Genomic DNA, 21,837 nt, shown 5'->3' on the forward strand with positions numbered 1-21,837 from the left:
ACCCCGCCTGAATGGTTGCTTCAGTTGCAACCATCTAAAACTCTGTGATTTATTAAGACCAAATTTATGTTGCAACTGTGAAAAGTCAAGCAGCTTACCATTAGATATAACATCTTCTAGGACACGTATACCTGCCATCACCCATTGTTTCCAGATGATCTTAAATCCGTCAATTTGAATCTTAGAGTTAAGCCATATAGTTTGATTTGTTGATTTATGTATTGGAATAGGTGTTAGGTTATTCACATATCTTAAGGTTTTCCATGTATCTACTAATATTCTGTTTTCTTTATATATCCTAGGCATTTTGATACTAAGAACATGGTTTAGTCGCCGAGGAATCACGAGTCGCCATTCCAACCATATCCAATCTGGAATATTTTCAATGGCGCATAATATAGGATTGATACCTATAAAAATTGGGAAAATTTACCCCTCCCTCCACAATTGGTCTTTGTAAAGAGACTAAAGCAATTCTAGCAATTTTACCCAGCCAAATAAATTTTGTAAGAATACTATTTAACTTTTTGTAGAAAGACCCCTGAAAAAAACTGGTATCTTACCCATTTGATAACAAACCACAGGCAATATCATCATTTTAATCGTTTGGACTCTCCCACACCAAGATAAATGTAAAGAATTCCATTGCTCACACATTTCTGTTACCTTCAGTAATAAAGATTTTCATTCACCTTCATTGTTTCTTCCAGCATATTTTTTATCCAAATGCCTAAATATTTTATTCCATCTTCTTTCCACACAAAGGGAAACGAGTCAAATAAACCTTTTGTACAATGTACATTAAGTGGAAAAATTTCTGATTTGCTCCAATTTATCTTATATCCTGAAAATTTTCAAAATTTCTCTATCAATTCAAGTAAACATGGAATGGTTGTTTCAGGATTTCTCAAATGAAGCAGTATATCATCTGCATAAGCAGAGACTTTAAATTCCCGTTCTGAATAAGGAATACCCTGGATCTCCTTCACTTGTTGAATAGCTAGCAACAAGGGTTCCAAAACAATATCAAAAAGCAAAGGAGACAAGGGCCTTATCTAACCCCCTTCTGTAAATAAAAGTGTTCTGAAAAGTTATTATTAATATATAATCTAGCAGCAGGGGAACTATACAAGGTTTGAATCATTTGTATAAATCCCGAACCTATTCCAAACCATTCCATAGCTTGATACATGAAGGTACATTCTACTCGATCAAAGGCTTTCTCTGCATCTAAGGCCGTATCTTTCATGGCTTTTGTTAGATATAACATATGAAAGGCCAATCTGGTATTATTAGAAGAATGTCTTTGAGCAACGAATCCTGCTTGGTGCATACCAATAATATAAGGGAGAGCCTTAGCTAAGCGTAAAGTCAAAAGTTTAGCCAGAAGTTTTCCATATACATTAATTAAAGAAATAGGCCTGTAATTTGAAACCAATGTGGGATCTTTATTTGGCTTTGGCAAAACTATAGTTAAAGATTCAGCCATAGTGCCAGTAATACAACCTTTATTTAGTTGAGTCTGATATAAATTTAGCAGATAAGGCAATAAAGTATTTTGAAATGATTTATAAAACTCTACCGTGAAACTATCACCACCTGGAGCGGATCCAACTCTAAGGGACTTCAACGCTGTTTGCAATTCTTTTAGTGATATAGGCTCTTCTAAACTTCCTTTTATATGCTCAGGAACTTTAGGTCCCTCTAATATTTTTAAAAACTCTAAACCATCTTTTTCTTTATCTAAATAAGGCTCAGAAGAATAAAGAGCTTCATAAAATTTTAAAAACTGTTTTAAAATAGGTTCAACTTGAGTGTAAGTATCACCTTTTTCATCTTTAATGGCAATTATTTTTGTCTTCTTTTTTTTTTTTGCTTTAAGATAATTTGCCAATAATCTTCCCGCCTTATTTGAATTTCCATAATACAAAGCTTGTTGAGAAAATAAATCTTTCCTTACCAGTTTAGAAGATATCTCATTATATTTACATTTAGCTTTTAAAAGAGCTTGTAAAGTAGAATATTCCCATTTATCAATCAATTTTGACTCCAAAAACTTAATTTCTTGCTCCAGATCTGAAAATTGACTTTTGACCTGTTTCTTAAGATATGCCAAAAATGAGATAATTTGACCTCTTATGGTTGCCTTAAAAGCATCCCATAAAGTTTCCATAGAGATTTCTTCTGTAGTATTAATTTGGAAATATTCTTTCATTTTTAATGTAAAATCTTCACAAAATTTCAGTTCCGCAAGCAATGTATTATCAAATCTCCATATAGGTCTACTATTATCCTGATCAGCAATTTTTAGTTCAACCCACACCTCTCCATGATCAGATAAAATAATTGGATCTATGGAGGCCTGTGTTATTTGTTGTACTAATTGATTTGAAACAAAAATGTAATCTATTCTTGAAAAGGATTTATGAACATGAGAGCAAAAAGAAAATTCCCAACCATCAAAATGAAGTATTGGTCATATATCCTTTAAGTCACAAGACTGTGCAAAATTATCTAGTCCTAATGATTTCATAATTCTAATAGCTTTTTTTATCCATCAAAGGATTCCTAACAGCATTAAAGTCCACAGCTACTATTAAATTAGAAGCAGCCAGTGGTAATACCAGTTGAGGTAGAGTCTTGAAAAATTTATTTTGGTTCGAATTAGGGGCATATACATTGAAGAGCGCCATCGTAGTATTTCCCATGCTCATGTCTACATGTACCCATCTTCCTAAAGGATCTGAAGCAGCCAATTTAAATAATGCAGTACATTTCTTATTTACTAAAATAGCTACTCCAGCCTTCTTTCCAACAGCAGGGGCAAAAAAACAATGCTTTACCCAATCTCTCTATAATTTTTTAGACTCTATAGCAGACAAATGAGTCTCTTGGATATAGCAAATATCCGCATTCTGTTGTTTTAAAAATAATAGTGGGTTTTTTTCTCTTAATCGGATGGTTGAGGCCATTAACATTTAATGAAAATATTTTAAAATGCATTATATTTTATATAAAACATAACAATATCATCCAATAATTCAAATTATAATGGGTGTTCAATAAATATTCATTTTCCCCAAAATTTTCACCTGAAATAAAATCCCTCAGCTCCCTTAATCCCATTTCCCCATATCTCCCTCCTACCCCTCCTCATCCCTCCCCAATTAATTGTGAGAACTTGGAAACGCACATGTGAGACCAAGTGACGAGAAACTCCTTACAGGCAAAATTAATCTTAATATTAATTATCTTAAGCTATCCAATTATTTCAATATTAATCAAATTATATAAAATTCTTTCAAGATACTAGTTTATGCATCTACACAAAACATTACATCTTTAAAATGCTATTCATACTATAAAATCACAATAGATGTTATAATATTATAATTATGAGTATAATACAATACTGAACTCATATTTAAAATAAAATTTAGCAAATTTCCAATATAATCTCAAATACAGTGGTACCTCGGTTTACGAGTGCACCGGTTTGCGAGTGTTTTGCAAGACGAGCAAAACATTTGCAAAATCGGTACCTTGGAAACCGAGCATGGCTCGATTTACGAGCACCCTCCCCGCAATCCGGCACCCCCCTGCCTCGAACCGGCACCCCCCCGCCACGATTGGGCACCCCCCGCCATGATCCGACCCTCCCCGACACGATCCGACCCCCCCCGCCACGATCCGACATCCCCCCCGACACAATTGGGCACCCCCTGCCACTTCTTACCCTCATCTGGGCACTCTTGAAGATCGGCCTACTCGTCTGCTGGGCCTTGAGCATCTGAGCATGCTCAAGGCCTGCGAGTTCACGTTCTGAACGTTTTTGAACTTATATTTATTTAATGTTTTACTTTTCAATTCAGTATATCATTATAACCATCAACTGATATACTTATCAAAATAAAATCAAAATCTTTAACCTTTCCCTTTATATATATTCCTGTGTCTAGTTACCGTTTAATCTTATAATAGTAAAATATAAATCCTGTGTCTCGAGCTGCATCCAATATACCTTCCTGCAGAGACTCATGCTCTATTGAGAGATTAATTATAATTTCCAAGATCTTTTCAATCTTATTAAAATCTTCTTATTCTGTACTCTATAACTCTTTTAATACATCTGTTATATATACCATAAATCAGATTAAACCAAGCATCTTGAAACCCATCTAATCTAATCTAATCTAATCTAATCCTTAGGTTTGTATACCGCATACCGCATCATCTCCACGTTCGTAGAGCTCGACGCGGTTTACAGTAGGAGAAATAGGAAGGAACTACAACAGAGGGTTAGAGGTAGAAGTGTGAAGAAAATTTAGAGGACTAGCAATATTAAAAATGTAATCTGCACTTTGTCATTCTGATTTTCCTTTTCTTTTATCAGCCAATCTGAATCAGTTCTAAAGACACTGTACACTGCTATCATTTCATCTGTTAGAAGCAATAAACTGTTTGCAGCATCAGACACATTGAACTTTGGCCTTCCTATTTCCACTAGAAGCTCCCAGTATACAAAATTCTGAAATAACTACTAATCTTACCGCAGTAGACAATATTTAAGTCACAGAAACAAAAAGGGTTAAAACTTTTTGTAAAGAATACAGAAACTAGTTATCTTCAACAGGAAGTTAGAAGGAGTGCTTTCAAACTATTTCTAGAAATACTGTACAGAATATATCTTCTGAGCTTTTACCAAGTCATTCAGATGGAAAAATTATGTTCTTACCTGTTAAATTTCTTTCCTTTAGACGCAGCAGATGAATCCAGAGACTAGTGGGATAATACACATCTACCAGCAGGTGGAGGTAAAGAACTGAATAACAGGTGGTCCCATTGGTCGGTACACTCTCTGTATCTTCAGTATTGCTCCTTGCCCAAGCATCCAGAACCAGAAACATGGTCCATATGTAAAAAATTGCAAATAGAAAAATAGAGAATCCAACTACCAACTCAAACAAACTGCTGTAACTCGCAAAATACACATAGCGATCAAAGAGCCAGAAAGGGTGGGGCTCTGGATTCATCTGCTGCGTCTAAAGGAAAGAAAATTAACAGGTAAAAACATAATTTTTCCTTCCTTATCAACAGCAGCAGATGAATCCAGAGATCAGTGGGATGTAGCAAAGCAATCCTCAATCCGGGTGGAAAGCGAATGCTGCCTCCGCAATAACTGAAGCCCCAAAAGCAGATTCCGCACGCACCGCCACATCCAACCGTTAATGCTTCGAAAACGTATTCCGAGAAGACCAAGTAGTCGCACGACAAATCTCCTCCAAAGAAAAACCTCTGAACTCCGCCCAAGAAGTAGACATTGCTCTAGTGGAATGAGCATAAAGCTTGTCCGGCAACTGCTTATTGGATGTCAAGTAAGCAAAAACAATGGCTTCTTTGACCCATCGAGCAATGGAAGCTTTGTACGCTGCCATACCCTTGTTGCGGCTTGCGAACAACACAAAGAGGTGATCGGAACATCGAAAATCGTTAGTAATCTGGAGATAATGTAAGAGAATCCTACGTACATCTAGCAAACGCAGAGAAGAGCAACGCTCCCCCCAGTCCTCCTTCCGGAAAGCCGGAAGGAAGAAAGACTGTTTCACAGGAAAGGGGGAGACTACCTTAGAAAGAAAAGAAGGTACCAACACACCTGACCAACACACCTGAACTAGAGAGTCCCATCCATCCCCGCCCGTCCCCGCCCCCACCCATCCCCGCCAGGATCCTTTCCATCCCCACCCATTCCCGCAAGGAATTACCACCATCTCCACCCGTCCCCATAAAAAGCAGCAATTACTTCTGACAGGATCATCAATTCCACAGTTTCTTTTGCGTTGCGCTGTAAATCTCTTTGGTGGAACCCTTTTTTTGTTTTCTGTTCAGGTAATTAACTTATAAACCCCCTCTTTTACTAAGGCTGACATGTCCATTATATTATATGGATGAACCCTGCTTCCAAAGGACCCCGTGGGAGTCCCGTTGGCTAGAGGGGGGTCCCCGAGGGAGTCCCGTGGGTTAGGGGGGATTCCCACGGGACCCCCGTGGGACCCGCGGGATTCCCGCGATCCCCGTTCAGACCTCTAACCTGAACTCGAAATTCTCAAAAAGGGATCTCTATTACTATTTTCCCTCTATTACTACAATCTTCCAGATCTCTCGTCAGAGTATCTATTATTTTCCTGTCCACTTTGTATTGCTCATCTCTTTCTCATTTGCCTCCGTTCTTTTCTCCAGTTGATCCAATTTGAGATCAATAAGTTCCACCCTTTTCGTGAGGTTTGCTACCTCATCTTTAACCTATTGAAGTTTGTGAGTTGTTAAAGACAATATCTTTGATTTGTCTGAGCTCTGATAAAATATCACAACTGTCTTCTTTTGGCAGCGGCACTTTCATGGGAGTTGCCGGCTCTGGCTTAGATCTTTTTGCATTACCTGAACTTGTACCAGGCATGTCTCCTTTCTGCTGTTTACCCGATGCCATATTAAGCTCAAAAATCGTAAATATAACTGGTGGAAGTAACTTTTGTAGCTTATTTACTCTTTTATTAAGCCTATTACTGCGGAGCTGCTCTTTCACCCGACCATCCGGCTGCGCTTCCAAGCCACACCCCACTACTTGGGTTCTAGCCAAGTACTTGGGACCTGGGTTGGCCACTGTTGGAACCAGGATGCTGGGCTCGATGGACCTTTAGTCTGTCCCAGTATAGCAATTCTTATGTTCTTAAGGTGAACCAATGTAAGAACTAAGATGGTAGACAAGTGGAAGGATGAAAGAGGTCAACACAGGTGTCCAAGACAGATGAACAGCTTGGATCAGACTGCCTAAGAAATTGTGTAGAGAGAAAAGAAGCAATCCATGGTGGGCAGGTGAAACAGACAGAGGGAACATTTATGGGTTACACTGAAGAAAGTACTGATTAACATGAAAAGTTTGCAGAGCATGGCTGTAATACACTAAAAGGAAACAATTTGTATGAAGGGCAGACAGTAGGCTTTTGTCACTGTAAATCTTTTTCCATTCCTGTTCCTTGATAGCACAGATCAGGACTGAAAGTAAAGATCATTTGAATTTTGAAGCATACCTGAAAACCATTAAGGTCTGTAAAGAAGGTATCGCCGCTCTCAATGTCTGTGGTTAACCGCATTGCGATTTCCTTATTGACATGGTCACGGATGTCCACTACAGAGGAGAGTTCTAAGGAGAGGCCTTCTGTCCCTGCAAAAAACCAGATACTCTACAGGTCTGAACATAATGGAGTTTACCTGCCTAAGTAACAAAGAAATCTTTTTCATAGAGCAACTGAATAAAGGAGATCTAGGGTCAGAGTAGGGCCAATGGCTTGTACTGTGCATTCAACTGTCCTAATTAAACAGATATGAGGAATTTTTAGCTTGTCGACAGTTAGTGGATAAGTCATCCATGTATCCTTGTGTGAACGTAAAAATTTATAAACCCCCAGTAATCCAGCTTTTCAAATTTGTTCAGAGCCATTTAGTATCACACTGTTGAACTGTGCCACAATTAATTAATTACTGGGTTTGGAAAACTTATCGTCACCAATTTCCCCTTCACAGCTGCTGTCTAAAAGCACCAGTTCTAAGCAATCTCCTTCTGCCTCATGTCCGTTCAGACAGGCCTTCTATTTGCTCTCAAAGAGTTGGCGACATTTGTGCACTTGGCTGATCCTCACCTGGCACGTTGTATAGCCTCATCACTTGCTGGACGTGCTGATAGTAACAAGCCACTTCAGAGAAGAAAGGTCCCTCTGTTACCCGCACCACTGGGGGGTCTTTTGAGGCATATAACTTAATGAAAAAAGAAGAGGGCATTTAAGTTAAAACGATCATTTTGACTACCAAGAACACGTCATTTAATGGGACAGCATGGACTATGGCAGGCGGGTTTCATTTTTAAATACGGAACATTATCAGTCAGTTGGCAATTTGGTGACTAGTTCTAACTGTCACCTCAACCGCTACAAACACAGAAAACCTACATGCCAATATTGAAGGCGTCGAATGGCCACCGACTGGTTAACTTGCTAGTTTGCTGCTATTCAATCATTTTCATCAGCAATTAACCAGCTAGTGCCACTAAAAATAACTGGTTACTGGTGAACTTCAAACTGGGTATGCTGGGGGAGTTCCAGTTAGGTTTAGGGAATAAATAAAACAGCATAAGCAGCTGTCCTATCTTTCTCCACTAACCCATTAACAATCTGTCATGCAGTAGCTGACTTGAAAAACAAACAATGCCTAAGTCTGAAAAGGGTCCGGCACTGAATTTCCAGTTTTAGTGCTGGCGGCAGAACCCCGCCCTCCCACCCCGTCCACCTCTGACTGAATATCAGGGAGCTAGGGTCTTTGGTAAGGTATAAAATACTTCTAAATTCAGTATTCAAAACCCCTTTTGATCAGTTGAAAACAGGTACTGTTTAATAGATATTGTCTGCCTTGATATTCGATCAGTCTTAATTCCTAGAACCCATGGATTCACCTGATCTCATTTCAAGCGAGACATTCTTACTTTGGCTTCTCCATCAGGCAGGAATAGGTAAGCTCCACTCTTATCTTTGGAGGTCCGTGTTCCATAGATTAGAAATTCCATTTTGACCTTCTGTTCTTGCTCCTCCCCTGCTCGTTTTACACTCTGAGATAAAATGTGTTCAGTGAAAATTAAAGAAGCTTGGAGACACAGACAGCATACAGTATATTATATCACATATACACACACACAAATCCATCTATCTAAAATCGGATGTATCTGTGTGTGTATGTATGTATGTTCCATCATAACTCTGAAATGCATGGAGATATTTCAACCAAACTTGGTATACATATCACTTACTATCTGGGATAAAATACTGTGGGGGGTGGGAAGAGGGGGTCACACACATACATTGGATTTTAAATAAATAGATGGAGCTGCTTTGAGCAATTGTGTGAAGCTTCGGGAATGATGTCGCAGTCATTTAACAGTATATAAAGAATTGCAGCTGTGGTGTGGTGAAGCTTAAACAGAAAGTGAAAACTGACAATTTGTGTGACGTTAATCCTCAAGTGAATGTAAACCAAAACCCAAGGGAATTTATATCCAGCCAACGCCGGGTGATCAGATAAAAATGGAGATGGTTTCCAGGAGTGAAGAGCTGCTGTGCAAAAGGATCTCTACGTTAACGTGCTCATGTCCCCCCTCTCACCTTCAGAAGCCCATTGAGGCCTGAGAACCAGACTTGCATATACTGATTCTCCAGGTAAAAATCATCTGTGTTGGACTCAAAGATTTTGACTGGGAATGTGTCATATTTCTTCACTGCCAAGTCTCGCCCATGCAAGTAGATCTGGACATTGGATTTAAGTGTTGAATGACCATCAAAGGACTTGAAGATTTGGAAGACACTGAGTCCCAGAGCAGGAAGACGAGCAATGAAGGATACCTGGGAAAGCAGAGACAAATGATTTGATCTTTACAAATGGCCCCATAAGTGAAGTCAGATTACTGCTATAATTGAATAGAAGAATTACATTTTGTTATACAAATAAAATAAAAAATAAAACTCACAGCCCCACCTACATACGCCAGTTTTCTCACTGCTCTTGTGAGTAATCATATGACATCACACACAATGACTGAATTTTCTCTCTGCATCCTAGAATAATGGCTTCCATGCAGGTTTTTAATACAGTGAACTAAAGATAGTTACCTGTAGGTGGAAACATTTAGGGCAAAATTTTCAAAAGGTAAGCAGCTGGGGGAGAGGTGGGAGCAGATTTTCTGCTTGCTGGACTAGTTTGGGATTCTGTGGAGGCAGCATTCACAGATCCTCGGAGGAATCACAGTCATTCACAACTTTGCAGAGCTCCAGAATGAGTGCCGATGTACAGCCTTAACCAAGGACTGCCACTATGATGAATAGGATAGAAGGCCAAATCTTTTGGTAAGACAAGCAAGCCTTTCCCGTCTTCTTTTTTTTCTCTTAACCATGCTGGCAGAAGACCTGAGGCCGGCCCTGCTCCTATTTCCTGCCATCCTTTGCTGCTCACAAGTCTGATACTGCCCAAGTTGCTGCTGCCACCTATACCTCCTGCCGGCATTCCCCATGATTGGTGCAGTGTCAAACAAAGGAATACCTTTAGGTTTGGCCACCGTTTCTCACCTCCCCCATACTGACTGGTCAGCCTGTCTGGTTGCTACTGCTGCCTCCTGGGGCCATGTAAATCAGGAAGCCATACACTCTCCCAGCCACAGCCAGCAGAGGATCAGATCTGGCCTTTCTAAACATTGCTCTTCCTGCAGTCAGCACCTTCCTTCTTATTTCAGTGCTGTTCTGACCTGTATGAGAGGCAAAGTGGCAGCAGCAGCAGGGATGGGTTTAAAGAATGACTACCTTGTTCTTCTTGTATTAACCTTTTCCTTTTGTGTGTCCCGGATGACGGGACATTCCAAAAATGACATAGACAGTGGATAAACAGTCTGTATGGACTAATAAAGAGCCAGGAACACAAACTATTTGAATTTACAAACTTATTTACATTATGTTTATAATAGCCGTAAATGATAACGGTGAATAATACAAAACTTTGCTAAAATAATTACGACTGGAACCAGTGTAACGTAAAATTTATTACGATAGGAAAAGGTTAATATGAATATGGAATTTTAAAGAAATTAAATGTGTGTGGCAGGGACAGTATAAAGCAAAATGCCCCAGCCCCTAGACCAAGGTGAAATAGGAGGATAAAAAAGAGGACAAAAGACTTTCAATACTTGCAAATAAAGATTATAACACATCAGACTGGTCCTGGAAGCTCAAAGTAAGAGGAAATTTGTAGGCTCCCTATAAATAAAGTACACAGTTGTACATCTAAGAGCTCAAAGTAAGATATGTAATTTTTGACTGTAAAAAATGGAGTGAATTTTCAAATCATTAAGAATTTAGAAGCATAAAATAGAGGTTTATAAATGGAAACGGATGGATGAAAGTATTACAATTTTGTACATCGTTTTATTAGTGAAGAGCAGAGAGATTTCTGAGGATTTTCAACTGCATGAATGTAAATTTGTTCAGAAATGATGTGCATTTTAAAAAGGTGTAAATGTGTGTGCATGTAGTTTCTGAAAAGAGAAAGACTAGAAATTATTTTCCCTTCCAAAACTGGTTAACTTATGCATGCGCTTGTGCTCAGGCCATGTCATCTGTATTCAAATTACCCTTGAAGGGGCTACTTCTCTAAAAACTTACATATATTTCCAGGATTGCTTCAACTCATGAAAGACTTAACTTTACATTCTGGAGGACAAATTTATGTTTAATCTATAAATATGAAAAAATGAATGCAGATTTGACAGGAAATACAAAAAATTTCAAATTAATATAGGGCCCACTGATGTCTTTTGTAGAATCATTATAGTTTCTTTTTCTGGACATATTTCTTGCATATCCAGGATAGGGGATCCTGAGGGGGGAGGATATATTTTGAGGTTCTGAAATACAGTTTTTGCTTGATTATAATGATTATTATTATATTAAAAGATTAAAATGAATAATTAATTACATTGGAATTGGGTTGGGGGAATGAAATGTATTGAAATATTTATTTGTCAGTATATAGTGCTATCTTGAAGCCAATTGTACGTATACTTTTAAAGTACTGTTGTTGAATGAAAAATTAATAAAAATTTAATTAAAAAAAAAAAAAGAGCACCAACTCTTCCTACCTGGTAAACATCAGCTGTCATGTCAGTGGCAGAGTGCCATACTGCACTAAGCTGGATTGCTAATGGCTGCCCTTCTTCGGTTAAAACACGGACCCAGGCAGTATTTACCAGAAGAGAAACAACACAGAGGCGTTTCTGTTCAACAGGATTATACACCACCACATACCTAGAGCAAAGCAACAAGATCATGACTCAGCAATGCCACATAAGACATAATGGATGTCAAGTTGAGGACAAAGGTAAGTTCTATTACAGAAGCGGTGAAACCTTTCAGCATGTAGTTAATAAAATTCTAATCACAAAATAGAAAATCAAATGATTTTTGTCTCGTCATTTTATTCTTGTTGGTCTCGGTTTTCTTTTGTCCTCTCTTAACTTGCTTGCCAGGGTCTCCTGACCATTCTTCTTTCTCCATGCTCACTATCCATCTTCTATCTCTGTGCATGTATTGTTCCCCATGTTCAGCATCTCCCACCCTTTCGAGTATTTTCCCTGTGTCCATTTCCCCGCCTTCATCATCTCTCCATCCTTTGACCCCCTCCTCCTCTATGTCCCACTGTCCAGCATCTTCCTTCTCTGTTCTTATTCTTCCTTATGTCTAGCCTTCTTCTCTGTCCATATACTTTCCCATGTCTACCATTACCTCTCTGTGTTCATATACCATCCACATGCAGCATTCCCCTTTTTGTCCCTGTTCCTATGCTCCCATTTAATTTGAAATTTTTTCATTTATATTCTGTGAATATAATGGCAGCTTCAAAACAATCAAAGGGAGAGGTGGCTGGTACAAGCGGAGTAAGTGCGAAAAGATCAAAAACTGAAACGCTGACCCCCTCAATAGCTCCGTTGCCAGGTGAGGAAAGAATTGATGTAGGAAATGAACTCAGACAGATTAAAGAAATAGTACTGAATAATTCAAAAAAGATACAAGAAGCCATTGATGAAGTGGCGCTTCTTACAAGGAAAATGGCAGTGTTAGATATAAAAATGGATCAGTTAGAAAAAAGAACTGAGGTGACTGAAGCGGAGATTAGACAGTTGAAGCCAGATAAAAAGTTACTTATGAGCCTTACAAGTGATCTGGAAGATTGTATTAATCGCAGTAAAAGGAATAATTTGAGGGTAATTGGGCTGCCGGAAGGATCAGAAAAAAATGATCCTGTTTCATTTCTAGAAAATTTTTTACCTAAAATCCTGCTGTTAAAGTATCCGATGGAATTTGAAAGGGCTCACAGAATTCCGACAAGAAGATCAAATAAACAGCTGGGACCACGTCCTTTGATATTCAAGCTGTTAAGATTTCAGCAGGTTGCAGAAATCCTGAGACTGGCTAAAGAAAACCGGAATTTAAAATATCAGGATTCAAAAATATACATTGTGCCTGACTTCGCCAGGGCTACGGCTCAGAAAAGAAAGAAACTGTTGGACTTCAGACCGAAATTAAAGAGTCTAGGGGCGAGATATGGGCTGTTTTATCCAGCCATAATGAAGGTCACATATGACAATAAGACTCTTAATTTTGAGGATCCAGAGAAGTTAAGTGACTTTATTGAAAACTGTGAATGCCAGATGTCAGTTTAATTTATTTTCAAAGCAGATAGCAGACTCTGTATAGGAGTGGAATGCTTCGAGTGAACATTCTAAAAGGATCTGGACATATAAGGAAAATGAAAAACTATTGGATGTGAAGGAATAAATAATTTGTGGGACAATTTGCTTAAGTTTAAAGTAAAATGTTGGAGAGTAGAAATGAATATGGAAAGATATTCAGCAAAGGAAATAAGTGCTGGAATTAATGTACAGTGGGTTGTTAAAGAAGTGGAAAGGCTAACACTACTTCTGTAATAAAGATGAGAAGCGGAGTTGAAATATAAACTATGCCAAAAGCTTTGATGAATTGAACAGATATAAGATTTTATGAAAGTGCTGGAGTTAAAAAAACCAAAAACAATAAACTGTTAAAAGGTTGGAATGGCGGCACTACGTTTGAAATTAGGAGAAGCGGGGATACAGTATAAGATATGACATTATATTGAGGATTTTCAAGAAGATGAAATGGTGGCGAGACTTTTGGAAACAGGAAGTGAAGCAGAATTACAATATAAAACAAGACAATGTATTCAAGATGTGGGAAGTTATAGGAGTTTAACACAAGTACTTTTCTTGGAAGATGATTGAGAGAATGGATTGCATATCAGAAATTTGACTTTAAGAATGCTGAATGGTCTTAAATGTATGGTATATGTATTGGATAGTATGGATGAATTATAACTCAGTATTTCATATTAAATGGGGATATAGAATGAGGAGTGTTTTACATAACTTGATTCCAGGTTATGTTTCAAATACACAGTTTCTTATATAATGAGCCTGTTGTTATAATTTAATGGTAATTACAAAGGGCTCATTATAGAAACGGTCTTATTAACCCCTTCTTTTGGATATTAGTGCAAAATATTAATGTAAGAGTTAGGGAAGGTGTTGAAAAGTTGAGAAGGGTTTTGGTTCATTTATAGGAATGAAAACAAATTTTAAATATTGTTTTATGGGGTTTCTTTTATTGTTAAAAGGGAAAAGTGAATATAGATATAGAAGCTGGTTATAGGATTTTTGGAGGAGATAAAGGATGAGTGAAGATAGTAACTATTTTAATATCTAATAGATATATTAAAAAACAACAAAAAAAATTTTTTTTGAAGATGTATGAAAAGTTGATGCATTGTAAAGTATTTAAAATTATTTGAATCTTGTCTTAACAAATTGGTATGAAGACTAGATATTTTCAAAGATATTGATGAATTTAGTATAATTTGAAGGGAAGGGAAAAAAAATTAGTAAAAGAGAGTAAAGAAATTAAATGTAATTTATGAATTAAATTCATAATGTACTGCAAATATTATAATATGAGAAACTTTATATGAGAATTTATATGATAGAATATACTGATGTTTAGTTATAGGTTAACTAAGATGTAGTATGTTAAAGGGAGGTAATAAGGATAGAGTATTTTATATATAATTGTTATACACTAATTGGGGATTCCTTATAAACTTTTATTAATGTTTTAGGGATTGACTTATAAGGATGGTAATATTTATTTGGGGATTTTTTGAGATTTTGAGGGGAAATTGGATAAAAGTTTCTTATAAATTAATTATTAAAAGGATTAATTTAGTTAGGAATTCATGGGAGGAAATAAATGAAGATAGCTTATTGATTTGTAAGAATGTGATATATGTACAATTTACCTGGGGGAGATTCTTGTCACTTGTTGCCATATGTGGTTTTCCAGGCTTTCACTTTTATTAAAGGGTGGGGGGGTGGGGAAAGGGTGGAGGGATGGGATGGGGGTGGGACGATTAATGTTTCTTTAAGATATGAAATTAGGAGGATTGTAAAAATTGAATTGTTTCAATATAATTTTATTTTTTGGGAAAAAAAGGGATGGGGGATTAGGGGAAAGGGGTTATATCTTAAATATGTGCGGATGTCTGATCATAATACTTATTATAGAGTTATGTGTCAAATTTTAATCATAAAAATAGATGGATATTAAAATTTTCTCTATAAATGTCAATGATCTAAATCACCCAATTAAGAGGAAGAAAATGTTAGCTTTTCTACATAAACAGAATACGGATGTATATTTCATTCAAGAGACGCATCTTTCTGGGATTGAATCTAAGAAGCTATCAAGGGGTTTGGTATCTAAATGTTTGTTTGCACCTGCTGTTGGGAAAAAAGCTGGGGTAGCTGTTCTTGTAAATAGGAAATGCAGTGCTGATTTTCAATTAATAAATTCTGATCCTTTAGGAAGATGGGTGCATATCAAAATGGTTCTGGGAAACACAACCTTGGATTTATTTAATTTGTATGCTCCTAATTCGAATCAAATGGAGTTTTTCAAACAAATTCAACAAATATTATTACCACTGGCTGCTTCTAATTTAGTGGTAGCTGGAGATTTCAATGCTGTAATGGATCCGATTTTGGATAAGAGACCAAGCAGAATTATGAAATCGTTAGGATTAGATAATTTGGTACAATCTTGTGATTTAGTTGATATATGGCGTATTCTTCATTTTAATAATCAGGAATTTTCATTTTGTTCTCAGGTCCACAAATCTTTTTCATGAATTGATTATATATTTGTGTCTAATAATATAGCACAGCGTGTAATAAAGCACAGTTACTTACCGTAACAGGTGTTATCCAGGGACAGCAGGCATATATTCTCACATGTGGGTGACGTCATCTACGGAGCCCCAGCGCGGACAGCTTTTCAAGCAAACTTGCTAGAAGTTTCAAGTTTGCACACTGCACCACGCATGTGTCTGCTTCCTCGCCCACTAGAGGGCGCGTTCCACCTCGTGGTCCTCAGTTCCATCACTAGCAAAGAAGCCATCCCCGGGGAGGCGGGTGGGTTGTGAGAATATATGCCTGCTGTCCCTGGATAACACCTGTTACGGTAAGTAACTGTGTTTTATCCCAGGACAAGCAGGCATGATATTCTCACATGTGGGTGACCTCCAAGCCAACCAAAAAAGGGCAGGTGGGAGGATGGCAATTTATGAAAACAGATTACGTAACACCGACTGGCCAAACCGGCCATCGCTTCTGGACAAAGTGTCCAGGCAATAGTGGGAGGTGAACGTATGAACCGAAGACCAAGTGGCAGCTTTACAAATGTCCTCCATGGGAGTAGATCGGAGGAAAGCAACCGAAGCTGCCATCGCTCGGACCTTATGCCCCGTGACACGCCCCGAGAGCGGGAGACCAGCCTGAGCGTAGCAAAAAGAAATGCAAGCAGCCAACCAGTTGGACAAGGTGCGCTTGGAAACCGGATGTCCTAGACGATTAGGATCAAAGGACAAAAACAATTGAGGAACCTTCCGATGAGACTTGGTACGTTGGAGATAAAATGCCAACGCCCTCTTACAGTCAAGAGAATGGAGCGCCGTCTCGCCAGGATGGGAGTGGGGCTTAGGAAAAAACACAGGAAGGACAACGGACTGATTCAAGTGGAAATCCGATACAATCTTTGGCAAAAATTTCGGATGTGTGCGCAAAACCACCTTGTCATGATGGAACACCGTGAAAGGTGGATCCGCAACCAAAGCTTGCAACTCACTAACTCTTCGAGCCGATGTGAGAGCAATCAGAAAAACCACCTTCCAAGTAAGGAATTTGAGAAGGGATACGTCCATAGGCTCAAAGGGAGGTTTCATCAGTTGAGCCAGGACAACATTCAAATCCCAAACAACAGGAGGAGGCTTCAGAGGGGGACAAACATTGATTAGCCCCTTCATGAACCGTTGCACCATAGGGTGAAGCGAAAGAGCACGACCATCTAAGTGCCGGTGAAAAGCTGAAATGGCACTGAGATGTACCCGGACAGATGTCGTCTTCAGGCCTGATTTAGACAAATGTAACAAGTAGTCTAAAACCGAAGCCACCGGGACAGAATCAGGATTCAGATGACGCGAGGAACACCAAGATGAAAATCTGGTCCACTTCTGTGAATAACAAAGCCTGGTCGAGACCTTGCGTGAGGCTTCCAAAACCTCCCTCACTGACTGAGAAACCTGGATTGAAGTGAAGGGGAAAGGAACCAAGCAGTCAGGTGCAAGGACTGAAGATTGGGATGCAACAGCGAACCCTGACTCTGAGATAGCAGAGAGGGAAACACAGGCAGAAGCAGAGGTTCCCTGACACTTAGTTGAAGAAGCAGGGAGAACCAATGCTGACGAGGCCACCGAGGCGCAATGAGAATCATCGTGGCCATGGATGACTTGAGACGTACCAACGTTCTCATGATCAAGGGAAAAGGAGGAAACGCATACAGGAACCTCCCCTCCCAGTCCAGAAGGAAGGCATCCGCCTCCAGACGGTCCGGGGAGTACATCCTCGAACAATATAGGGGCAGTTTGCGAGTCTCCGAGGAGGCAAACAGGTCCACTTGCGGAGTCCCCCAGCGGTCGAAGACCTCGCGCAGGACTCTGAGACCACTCGTGCGGCTGAAGAAGCCGACTGAGCTTGTCTGCCAAGCAGTTTTGGTCTCCCTGAATATAGACCGCCTGTAGGAAGATGTTTCGGGAGATTGCCCACTCCCAAAGGCGAAGCGCCTCCCTGCAGAGGGGCCAAGAGCCCGTCCCACCTTGCTTGTTGACATAGTACATCGCTACCTGGTTGTCCGTGCGAACTAGGACTACCTGATCGCGAAGAAGGTGGTCGAACGCACGAACCGCCATGTAAATGGCTCGAAGTTCCAGCACATTGATGTGACATCGACGGTCCTCCGACGACCACAGACCCTGGGTCCGCAGCCCGTCTAGATGGGCCCCCCACGCATACTCCGAAGAGTCCGTGGTCAGGACCTTGCGAAAGGGAGGGGCCAGAAACAGCAACCCCCCGGAAAGATTGGAACAGTCGGTCCACCAACGGAGCGACCGTTTCAAAGAAGGAGTGACCGTAATGAGACGGGACACCGGATCGCAATCCTGACGCCACTGGGAGGCCAGGGTCCACTGAGAGATTCTCAGGTGCAGTCTGGCAAATGGGGTGACGTGGACCGTCGATGCCATGTGGCCCAGAAGCATCATCATGCGCTGGGCCGATACCACCTGCAGCTGCGAGACCCACCGCCCCAGCCGAACCAAGGCCGCCAAGCGAGGCTGCGGGAGGTACGCACGTCGGCGCACAGTGTCCAGCACTGCGCCTATAAATTGAAGGGACTGGGCCGGCTGCAACTGCGACTTGGGGAAATTCACCTCGAACCCCAGTCGTTGAAGGAAGGCGATAGACTGTCGGGTCGCTGAGATAACCCCCTCCCTGGTCGTGCTTTTGATCAGCCAATCGTCCAGGTAGGGGAAAACCTGAAGGCCCCGATTTCTCAGGGCCGCCGCGACCACGACCATGCACTTCGTGAAGACTCGAGGGGACGAAGCTAGGCCAAAAGGCAGGACCCTGTACTGAAGGTGCAAGTCCCCCACCTGGAACCTCAAGAACTTCCGGAAGGCAGGATGCACCGGAACATGAGTATATGCCTCCTTCAGATCGAGGGAGCACATCCAGTCCCCTTCCTCCAAGAGAGGGTATAGAACCGGGAGAGACAGCATTCGAAACTTCTCCCGGACCAGGAATTTGTTGAGCTTCCTGAGGTCCAGTATAGGGCGTAGGTCCCCGGTCTTTTTCGGGACCAGAAAGTAGCGGGAGTAAAACCCGGTCCCCCGCTGATCTGCGGGAACCGGTTCGACCGCCCGAAGCTTCAACAGGGCCCGGGCCTCGGCCAGCAGGATGGGAAGCTGGCTCCGATTGAAAGTGGAAGGTCCCGGAGGCATATCCGGAGGCACAGACAAGAAATTGAGAGAGTAGCCCTCGGAGACGGTCCGGAGCACCCAGGCGTCTGATGTAATTTCGGTCCAGGCTGGGTAAAAGGACCGAAGACGCCCCCCTATAGGCAGGGATTTCTGAGCGGTCGCGGAGGGGAACCTGCCCCATCCGCTCAGCCCGTCAAAAAGAAGGCGCGGGCTTGGAAGGGCCCTGCGCCGGGGCTTGCGTTTGTCCCCCTCTGCCCCTCTGAGCCTGGCGTCTAGGTGGCGGTCTGGAAAAGGCGGGAGTAGATTTTTGGGGGTACCGCCTCGGGGGAGGGCGGAAGGGTTTCTGCGGCGGGGGTCTAGGCTTGGGCCGGACCAAGGAGGCCAACGAGCGCTCCTGCTCAGACAACCTCTTGGTCGCCGCCTCTAATGACTCGTCAAACAGTTCGGACCCCACACAAGGCAAATCTGCAAGGCGATCCTGCAGGTTTGGGTCCATGTCGAGGGTGCGAAGCCAGGCCAGACGGCGCATGGCCACCGCGAAGGCCGACACCCTCGAAACCAGCTCAAAAGCGTCGTACAAGGCGTGAAACAGGTACAACCGCAGTTGAGACAGGTTGGACATGAATGTATCAAAACCTGCCTTCTGGGAGTCCGGTAGGGAGTCACGAAACTGAGGGAGGTCCTTCACCATACCCCGAAGATAGGAGGAAAAAGTGAAGGCATAATTTAGCACCCTGGTGGCCATCAGGGAATTGGAATAAAGGCGACGGCCAAACTTGTCCAGGGTTCGGCCCTCCCTACCAGGTGGAACCGCCGCAGAAACCCGGGAAGGCTGAGACTTCTTAAGGGCAGATTCCACCAGCAAAGACTGGTGGGAGAGCTGCGCCTTGTCGAACCCTTTAGCCGGCACCGTCCTGTATTTGCCCTCCATCTTGGACGGGACTGACGTGACTGTAAGAGGGTTTGACAAATTTTTTAACCAAGTCTGCAGGAGGACCTTATTGTATGGGAGCCGAGGAGCCTCCCTAGGTGGAGTTGGAAGGTCCTGCTCCTCAAGGAACTCCTTAGAATATTGGGATCCGACCGAGAGGTCCAACCCGAGGGCCTTGGCCATGTCCTGCACAAAAACCGAAAATGAGGACGGTTTAGCAGGCGGGGAAGGAGATCTCGACTTTCTCGCCGAGGAAATCGGAGAGGCCTCGTGCGAATAATACAAGGGATCTCTCCCTGACCCCGAGCCCCACGATGTCCTCTCCACAGGCCTCGAGGGGGTAGGAGAATGAGTCCGCCTCGACGAGGCCCGGGGCGAGGACCCCGGGGTCCGGGGGACGAGAGCCCCCTCCCGTTTCCTCGGCGAGGAAGAACGGGACACCCGACGCGCCGGGGAGCGGAGAAGCTTCGGATTGTCAATGCGCAACTCCGACACCCGCAACGCCTCGCCCCCGATCGGGGAAGACCGACCGCGCCCTCGAGGCGAACCCCGTGAGCGCTTCGGCTTCCTCGGCCGGCGCCTCGACCGAGTCCGAGGCGAGGGCGAAGACCCCCGGGAGGACCTCGAGGACGACGACGAGGAAATGCGGCGGACCCGACGCATCCTGTCCCGGGGCCGCACGCTACGCTCCGGCTGATCCCCCGCGGTCGATGGTAAGACCGAAGCCGAGGCCGAGGCGGGCGGAGCCTCGACAGCCGAGACCGAGGTCGGAGGAGCCCCGGTCTCCGAGGTCGAGGGAGCCCCGGCACCCGAGGCCGAGGTCGCCGAGGCCGAGGCCACCGAGGCAACAGCCGCCGGGGTCGAAGCCCGTTGCAGCTGTTCCAGGGCCCCCGACAGCTCCGTTGATATGAGCGCTCTGAGGAGCTCCTGGAAAGCCGGGATCCCGACGAAAGTCGGGAGGTCCGAATCCGGGGCATGCTCCCTGGAGGGCGACCTCGGTCTCGAGTGTTCCCTCGGGGCTTGCACGGGCGGGGCCCGAGGCGGGGCCGAGGACGACCCACCCGCCTTGGTCGAAGCAGAGGACGGCTTCTTTGCAGACCCTGTAGGGGATGGAAAGGAGGACTTACCCGAGGTAGTCTTCGTTCCCGAGGTCGACTTGGAAGTCGAAGGGCGAGGAGAGGCCGAGGGCCCCGAGGCCGAGGTCGAGGCCGGGGCCGAAGCCGAGGCCGACGTCGAGGCCTTCACCACGGGGTCCGCCGTAAACAACTCTGCCATTCTGGCCCTCCTGCGACGGAGAGCCCTGGGCTGAAAGGTGGAACAGCGATCGCACGAGGTGGTAGGGTGTTCCGGGCCCAGACAAATGATGCACCACCGGTGGGGGTCTGTAATAGAGAGCAGCCTCTCGAACCGGCTGCACTTTTTGAAACCCGTTACAGGACGGGACATCAACGACGAAACTGGCCGGGAACGATCGACGTCCCGCGGCCACGGCTGCCGGGAGCCCCCGGAGCCCAACGAGAAGAAAAAATTTTTTTTTTTTTTTTTTTTTTGAAAAGAAAAGAACAGAATAAAAACGACACAGAAAATCGAAAAGCACAGCGACCGAAATAATCAGACGCGGTGTCAGGAAGCAGCGACACAAAAAAAGATTAGGAGCTCACAATCCACAGGGCTTACTGGCTCCGCGGAAAAAAATGAACTGAGGACCACGAGGTGGAACGCGCCCTCTAGTGGGCGAGGAAGCAGACACATGCGTGGTGCAGTGTGCAAACTTGAAACTTCTAGCAAGTTTGCTTGAAAAGCTGTCCGCGCTGGGGCTCCGTAGATGACGTCACCCACATGTGAGAATATCATGCCTGCTTGTC

General features: G+C 42.8%; 1 protein-coding gene across 4 annotated transcripts in view; it reads right to left on the minus strand.

Moving 5' to 3' along the window:
* Window positions 1-21,837, minus strand: part of MAN2A2 (mannosidase alpha class 2A member 2) — a 115,056-nt gene that overhangs the window by 17,088 nt on the left and 76,131 nt on the right. For all 4 annotated transcript variants that reach the window (XM_033920504.1, XM_033920503.1, XM_033920505.1 and 1 more), the window contains 5 exons: window positions 11,723-11,888; window positions 9,204-9,440; window positions 8,531-8,653; window positions 7,695-7,809; window positions 7,086-7,219 (listed from right to left, as the gene is read on the minus strand). In XM_033920504.1, the coding sequence (XP_033776395.1) occupies window positions 7,086-7,219; window positions 7,695-7,809; window positions 8,531-8,653; window positions 9,204-9,440; window positions 11,723-11,888 (775 nt within the window). The remainder of the gene's footprint in view (window positions 1-7,085; window positions 7,220-7,694; window positions 7,810-8,530; window positions 8,654-9,203; window positions 9,441-11,722; window positions 11,889-21,837) is intronic.

Source organism: Geotrypetes seraphini, chromosome 14, assembly GCF_902459505.1.
Source record: "Geotrypetes seraphini chromosome 14, aGeoSer1.1, whole genome shotgun sequence".
Classification (NCBI taxonomy): Eukaryota; Metazoa; Chordata; class Amphibia; order Gymnophiona; family Dermophiidae; genus Geotrypetes; species Geotrypetes seraphini.